The sequence below is a fragment of the Halichoerus grypus genome, chromosome 6 (assembly GCF_964656455.1).
Source record: "Halichoerus grypus chromosome 6, mHalGry1.hap1.1, whole genome shotgun sequence".
NCBI classification, from domain to species: Eukaryota; Metazoa; Chordata; class Mammalia; order Carnivora; family Phocidae; genus Halichoerus; species Halichoerus grypus.
Genome location: NC_135717.1, coordinates 118439742 through 118447919, shown reverse-complemented (window position 1 = coordinate 118447919; position 8178 = coordinate 118439742). Strand labels below are relative to the sequence as shown.

General features: G+C 48.5%; 1 protein-coding gene across 1 annotated transcript; it reads left to right on the top strand.

Annotated features, from left to right (window-relative positions):
- Positions 1–242: 242 nt before the first annotated feature.
- Positions 243–5784, top strand: LOC118538449 (keratin, type II cytoskeletal 6B). Its single transcript, XM_036096411.2, has 9 exons — positions 243–853; positions 1768–1982; positions 2333–2393; positions 2554–2649; positions 2773–2937; positions 3438–3563; positions 4401–4621; positions 4833–4867; positions 4987–5784. Exons 1-9 carry the CDS (start codon positions 314–316, stop codon positions 5238–5240), a joined length of 1713 nt encoding a protein of 570 aa, XP_035952304.1. The 5' UTR covers positions 243–313; the 3' UTR covers positions 5241–5784.
- The last annotated feature ends 2394 nt before the right edge of the window (positions 5785–8178 follow it).

The following is an 8178-nucleotide window of genomic DNA, read 5'->3' as shown; positions in this document are numbered from 1 at the left end:
GCTCAGTGAATTAAGAATAGTCTCATTGTACTGAGATCAAGTCAAAGCTGGAAGACGGAGATATTTTTCCCTGACTAAAGGAAGCCAAAAATGCAATCTTCATATTTCATAACTTTTCTAATAATCCAGATGTGACATCACTGTTTGCAAAGCCCAACCCTTCCCAATCTGTAAGCTCACCTTCCAGGACGGAGCCCAACCCATTTCTACCATATATAAACTGCTCTTGGGAGGCTCATCTCACTGATCTGCTCCTCTCAGCTCTATCCTCCAGCCTCTCACACTTTCTTCAGTCTTCTCCTCTTCAGGAACCATGTCTAGCAAATCCACCATGAGGAGCCAAAGCATCGGCCACCGTGGCTTTAGCGCCAGCTCGGCCAGAGTCCCAGGGGTCTGCCGCTCTGGCTTCAGCAGCGTCTCCGTGTCCCGCTCCAGGGGCAGTGGTGGCTTCGGTGGAGTGTGTGGAGGAGCCGGCTTTGGCAGCAGGAGCCTCTATGGCCTGGGTGGCTCCAAGAGGATCTCCATCGGAGGGGGCAGCTGTGCCATCAGTGGCGGATATGGGGGCAGAGTTGGAGGTGGCTTTGGCTATGGAGGTGGAGCCGCAAGTGGATTTGGTTTTGGTGGTGCAGCTGGGGGTGGCTTTGGGCTCGGTGGTGGACCCGGCTTTGCTGGTGGCTATGGGGGCTCTGGCTTCCCTGTGTGCCCCCCTGGAGGCATCCAAGAGGTCACCGTCAACCAGAATCTCCTCACTCCTCTGAACCTGCAAATCGACCCCACCATCCAGCGGGTGAGGACTGAGGAGCGGGAGCAGATCAAGACCCTCAACAACAAGTTCGCCTCCTTCATCGACAAGGTGAGCCAGGAAGACCTGCCTCCACTGGGATTTCAGAGTCCCCAGACTAGACAACCAACAAATGTCCTACCAGGGGGAGACTCAGGAGGGAGGCAGAAGGGGACTGAGACTAGCTCTCCCCTGGGATGCCAGTTGGGCTCCATGTCCACAACAGGCAGAGGTGATGGAGATCATTTAAAACCACTGGGTCTCTTAAGTGTCCTTCATCCCTGCCAGGGAAGAATACTCGACTTTTGATAAGCATGAAGCGAGATAAGGCAGTCAGAGAACGGAATGGGTTAGCTTTACCTTCTGAAGATTCCTAGAGACTAAAAAAATAATGCCGGTGGAACTCTCCTCGAGGACTCTGGGCATGAGGAAAAGAGTGAAAAGAAAAAGAAAAGAAAGGGATTTCTGCCTGGATGAAACGTTTATATATCCCTAGAAATACTAACTGTGTAGAACCAGAGCATGACTATTAGAGCGTTTGTTGCAGAGGAGAACAATGTACCAAAACAGAAGTTTTAGTGATTGGAATCCAATCATTGACTAAATTGGACTTAATCATTAGATTCTGCACATTTAATATGCCTTTAACTGAGGTATGATTTAAAAAGAACTTTGTGCAATGTAACAGGGAAATGTGTGATTGTGCTTTTCAATGAAAACAGAAGAAATGCTGAACATCACTGATAGGCTGCATAGCTTAGCCGGTGAGAAAACCTCATAGGCGATGGAAGAATTTCACAGCAGGATCACTGGGGTGGGAAGGAAATAGGTTTGGGAGCCCAACACTGTCAGCCTGATCCTCTGTACATGCTCTGTAGTAGCCCAGGAGCTGGGTGACATCCCAGGCACGCCTGGGCACCTGACAACTCCTATCTCTTTCTCCTTTGCTTTCTCCGGCAAGTAACCACCCTGTTGTCTTCCTCCAGGTGCGGTTCCTGGAGCAACAGAACAAGGTCCTGGACACCAAGTGGACTCTGCTCCAGGAGCAGGGTACCAAGACCGTAAGGCAGAACCTGGAGCCCTTGTTTGAGCAGTACATCAACAACCTCAGGAGACAGCTGGACAGCATCCTGGGGGAGAGAGGCCGCCTGGACTCAGAGCTGAGGAACATGCAGGATACAGTGGAGGACTTCAAGAACAAGTGAGTTCAAGGAGAGAAAGGGGTTCAGTTCCCTGAAGCGCACACTTGAAGACTACCAGGTGACCAGGTCTAGAGGTGGGCATGGTTCCATAGGGAAACAGGCCCATGGAAATGAAAATCACAATTATTACCTAAAAACAACCCCCAAAGAACAAATGGGCCACAGAGGTGGGTGGGGAGAGAAAAGATAGGAGGAATTGAGGGAGCACCAAAAAATCGTTTTTGTGGCTCAATGGCAGGAAAGCTCAATTTGGATATATCTGTTTTATGGAAGGTTGGGATCCCAGGCTGATCTTGCTGTATCATCTTCACCACTGGCTCAATTGTGTCTTACCCTGTTCTAATTCTAGATATGAAGATGAAATCAACAAGCGCACAGCAGCAGAGAATGAATTTGTGACTCTGAAGAAGGTGAGCTGATGAAGATCTGGGGATCGTGTTCCTTTGTAGAGGGAGAGGACTCTGGGTCTTTGCACACATCCAGAGGGGAATAGATGGGGAGACTAAAAGGTGTTCAGACTGGGAAGGAGGGCTCAGCTGACTCACTCCAAGTTGTTGGCTTATTCCCCAGGATGTGGATGCTGCCTACATGAATAAGGTTGAACTGCAAGCCAAGGTAGACACTCTCACAGATGAGATCAACTTCACCAGAGCCTTGTATGACGCAGTAAGCATCTCCACTCTTCTTTTATTTGCTGTGATGGGGCTCTGCAAAGGGTGGAAGATCTTGGGGTTGGATACCTCTGGAATGCCACAGGAGAAGATGATCTGATGATCTTCTGCTCTGCAGGAACTCGCTCAGATGCAAACCCACGTCTCTGACACTTCTGTGGTCCTGTCCATGGACAACAACCGTAACCTGGACCTGGACAGCATCATCGCTGAAGTCAAAGCCCAATATGAGGAGATCGCTCAAAGGAGCCGGGCTGAGGCTGAGTCCTGGTACCAGAGCAAGGTGAGCCTTGAGTTGACAGTTGCCCAGGAATGTCTGGTCCCCTACCTGAACACCAGCAAGGCTACAGACTTTGCTGGGAAGTCGGCTGCAAGGAAGCTGATGTTTTCTCATAGGATGTGTACCCTGCACTCATAGAGCAGGCAATTACAGAATTTATGTCCAAGTTCAATAAGTCAAAGAACCCAAGTGCAGGAGAACAGCTACATAGACTAGGACCTAGTGATCTTTGCTTTTGTCTTCATCCTGATGCTGGCTCTCAGAAACAGGATACAGAACATTGCTGGTCCCCAACTGAACTAGGCAGTCAGTGGTCCCTTAGAAAGAGGGTCTGTGATCAATGTACAGTATCCAGTGACCTTGCCACATCAACTTTCCCCTAAAATCCCTTGGGGAGAAGCCACCAGGTCCAAGTGTGTTAAATGCCTGGTTCTGAAGTCAAGTCACCATTAGCATGTGAAAGCCCATATACACCGCCTTGTCTCTCTCTCTCTGGATTCCAGTATGAGGAGCTGCAAATCACAGCAGGCAGACACGGGGACGACCTGCGCAACACCAAGCAGGAGATTGCTGAGATCAACCGCATGATCCAGAGGCTGAGATCCGAGATCGACCATGTCAAGAAGCAGGTATGGTAGGGGGCTCTGGAGAGTAACAGCATCCTTTCCTTGCTACACCACCAGGTGGTCATCAGCCACCATTTGGGAAATGCTGGGAATTGAGGGAACAGCAGAGAGAGGAGGACACGTAGCTCCCACCCTTGTGAGTTCCCACAGGTTGGGACACACGGATGCCAACACTACAGAATGATACAATCAGGTGACAGGAACAATCCCAGTTAGTCTGACTGTAAAAAGGTAGTCTTGGGGCTTTTAAAAGATATTATGTAAGGAGAATGGTTGGTTTAGGAACATAAGAAACAAGTCAGGAAAGAAAAGGGGAGGCCAGAAGGGGGGCAAGATTGTCCCAAATCTGCTCAAGATTCAGCTGAAAAAGAAAGTTGAGCAAGGATCCAGGGTGAAGATCAGTGTTGCCCAAGTGTGTTAGAATCCCTTAGGAGTGAGGAAGGCAAGATCTCCACAGCTCCATGGGACACTCGTCTCCTTAAGTGAGGATGCTCCTTATTTTGTGTAAGTTAGTGTGGCATCCACATGAGGTCCTCAGAAAAGGTCCTGGTCTGGCTTTGGAGACAGCACTCAAAAGAAGTGAGTGGGTCCATTTCTTCCAAATCTGCTGGTATTTTGTCCAGTGTAGTGCAGGATGGTTAAAAAAGGGCACAAGTTTTCTCATATGGGTCCCAGACAAGCTAACTTGTGCAGAACAGAAAAAGACTGGGCAAAAAGAGGCAGAAGTCCCTTTCTATGATATCTGGGCACTGGAACTCTACCTCACTAGAAAGAAGAAGTGTGGGTAGTCTCCTCCGGAGGACTGAATCCCAAGTTCATTCTCCTGTGTTCCTCCTCTAGTGTGCCAACCTGCAGTCCGCCATCGCTGATGCTGAGCAGCGCGGGGAGATGGCCCTCAAGGATGCCAAGAACAAGCTGGCTGAGCTGGAGGACGCCCTGCAGAAGGCCAAGCAGGACATGGCCCGGCTGCTGAAGGAGTACCAGGAGCTGATGAATGTCAAACTGGCCCTGGATGTGGAGATCGCCACCTACAGGAAGCTGCTGGAGGGCGAGGAGTGCAGGTGGGGAACTCACACAAGCCCCTCAAACATCTTGGATCCATGTTCAGGATGTCAGGCCATGAGGCACCCTAGTTATGGCCATAATGGCTACTCTCACAGAACCATTTCAAAGGCAGCTTCCCCATGGGCTCTCCTCACATCGACGCTTCCCACTCTGGTCCACTGGTAGCTCTCTGAGGTCTCATGCTCCCTGTGTTTTCTCCCTTCCTAGGCTGAGTGGGGAAGGCGTTGGACAAGTCAACATCTGTAAGTACCTTTGCTCGCCTCCCTCCCTTGCCCTTGTGCTCTTCTGACTGGACTGAGGCCGGCAGAGTGAGCTCACCGTGTCCTGTGTGTCTCTGTCCCTGTCCCTGTCCCCTTCACAGCTGTGGTGCAGTCCACCACGTCTGGCGGCTATGGCAGCGCCGGGGGCTACGGCAGTGCCAGCGCTCTGGGCGGTGGCTCAGGCCTGGGCGGAGGCAGCGGCTACTCCTACGGCAGCGGCCACGGCCTTGGAGCCGGCTTCAGTTCCGGCAGTGGCAGAGGCATGGGGGGTGGCTTCAGCTCCTCTGGGGGCAGCAGCTCCACCATCAAATACACCACCACCTCATCCTCCAGCAGGAAGAGCTACCAGCACTAAGTCCTGCCATCGGCTCTTGGTCCCACTTTGTCCCCGTCGATAGCTGCATTGCCCTCTCTCAGGCTACTTCTCTTCTCCTGCCTCCATCTTCCCTCGGCCCCTGACTTACAGCTGAAGTGGCCTCATTCTCATTTCCACTGTCTACACGTGCTGTACCTGAGCTCCTATCATTCACCATCAGAAGGTTAAAAATCACTGACCCTCAGACAAGCACATGTCCATTGGATGTGCCCATCTTATGATCAGCTCTGTCTGTCTTCCAAGATTCTAGGGTGAAAATGATCTATGCCCCTCTTGAAAACTGAAATTCAGTGTGGATCATGCTACAGAATAGGGATACTTCCTTTTGATTTCTAACTGTCCTGCCCGTTGTAGCTACACTCAGGAGTTCCCTATATGATAAACAAGTTGTTATCTCCCCGGGAACTGTCCCTCAATGGTGTTGACACAACCCTCTCAGGTACACAGTTATATTCCTGCAATGTTTTCTTTCTGCTTTCGGCTTTCTTTCATTATGTTAAATAAAGCAGATTTCTAATATAAAGATTCTGTGTCAGATTATGCAGCTGATCATGTATTAGATCTGAAACTGTCTCATCCCAACCTGATCCTTGTCTTTGGAGAACCATCTCTCAGCCCTGCTGACAACTTACCCTGCTTCATACCCAACTCTGTCAGTCAACATTATGTGATACTTAGTTATCCTGTGCGTGGTATGACTACCAACAACTATTCAACCACTCAGGGCTCTTCCTCAAAATGGAGTCTTCTAAAAAGCTTCAGGAAAGAAAGGGAAGTGAGGATCCTGGAAACTGGATTAGCATAATCTGATAATTGAGGGGTTTTGTTTTTCGAATTCAGTCACTCAGTGGCTTGGTCCTCAGCCTGGTCTCCTCCACCCAAGCCCCAGCCACGCCAGGAAAACACTGCACTGATCCAGCAGAACAAAGGCCAACTGGTAGGAAGGGAAAATGCTTGATTTCGCTTTATGATAACAAATGTTTGCTGCAAAGTTGTTGTTTTTAAGCAACTTCTGAGATGCATCAGTTGAACCAATTGCTACAGAAAAAGAATATCCCCAGATCTGGGGTGGATGTACTGAAAGCCTGGGAGCAGAGGAGTAAATGAGTTGAAATAGGTTTCCTTTGCACCCAAAGACATTAGGGTCCCACTCAAGAACTTGACACATGCTGGTTCTAATCCATAGAACCATACACCTAAACGCAGGGAATTTGACTGTCTTTAAATTAGGTCACGATTTCCTTGAAACAAAGTGAGGCAGTCAAAAAAGTTAATAGAATGAGCTAATAAAACCTCCAAGCAGTGTTGGTTGGAGACTTTGTTTTGAAGTGCTGTTGGCAAAAGATGAGACTGAAAGATGGTCCATGTTGACAGATGGCTCCCAGATTAGCACGGGGGCGGTTCTGGCTGGGGAACACTCTCCTTTTGTGATAGGACACCCAAAAGCCATTTTCAGTGTAAACTTCATGCAAGTTTTGGCAAGCAAAAACAGACGGCGGAGGCTCATTCAAATCTTCCCAGATATCGGTGTCAGGGTTATAATTTTGACTTTCACACAGAAATGGGCTTTCTATCTTTTAGGCTACGTTTACACAAGTTTATTCTAGAATATGGCTAATGAGACATTCCATACTATGAATTATCTGTATGCAAAAGAATAAGGCAGAAGGAAAAATTTCACAAGAACAATAACAACCAATTCTGTTATAATAATATTTTGCTAATTTGAAGCCACAGAAAACAGCCTCCCCTCTGGGTCATGAATCAAGCTGCAGTCTAGCCTTATTGCATGGTTTTCCACAGGTGGGCAATGGGCTGGCTGCTGAACAGGTTAGGTTGCTAGGCAGAAGCTTTGGAACTGGGGGAGACTTGAATATTAGTGACCTCCCTACCCTTCTATTATGCAGCTTTAGAGTTTGAGGTCAAGGGCATGGTGGAAGAGGAGCTTAGGAACTGCCATGCTGCACAAAATCCCAAGAGCTGACAGGAAACTTCCCAAAGAGCCAGGCTCAGACTCTGGTTCTCCTTCCCCATGCAAGAAGCTCCATGACAGCAGGTTACCGTACAGGCCTCCCTCACATTCTTGAGTAAAGTCCAGATCAGTCCCCAGTTCTATGGAGGCCAACTACTTACCAGCAGGCCTGATACTCAGGGCAGGCATTACTATCCCAGTCACCTATGAATTGGGCCACCCAGCCAAAATAGAGGACATACAGTTAAATTTGAATTTCACATAAACAACATTAAAAATTTAGTATATCCCAAATATTACACAGAAATACTTACACTAAAAAAATCATGTGTCATTTATCTGAAACTCAAAGTGAACTGTACATCTTGTATTTTTATTTGCTAAGGCGGGCAACCCTACTTACGAAGTAGGTAAATCTGCCCTTATATTGACCTGCAGACAAGGGCACTGGGGGTCAGGCTGATGCTGTGGGTTTCTGTTGTAAAGGGGCAGACAGTAGGCAAGGGCCAAACTTTAGACCCTTCCCTCCAAACTGCCCCCTCCCTGCTAGCTCAGGCTTCAGCTCCAGGCTGCACTACTCCCCTGCCCCTATAATCAGCTCAAACAGCCTCGAAGCCCCCTGGGCTTCCTCGCAGGTTTTGTGGTTGTCATTGGTAGTTCTTAGTATCCAGGCCTTCCACGTGTTTCTAAAATATCTCCGGATTGATCCCGAGGGAAGGAGACAAACCAGGTCCAGCCAGTTGGCTATCTTAGCAGGACCTTGAGCCACGAATTGCTTTTAAAGGACATTGTGTTTATTCATTCTCTATGTGATTTATTAAAAGACACCAACATGGAAAGAAGGGTGAAAGTAAATAAGTCAAAATAATCATAGTGACTGAGTCTAAAGCGTGGGAATTTGGGTAATTGCTATTTTCCTTTTTTGTTCCTTTCTGCTATGTAAAG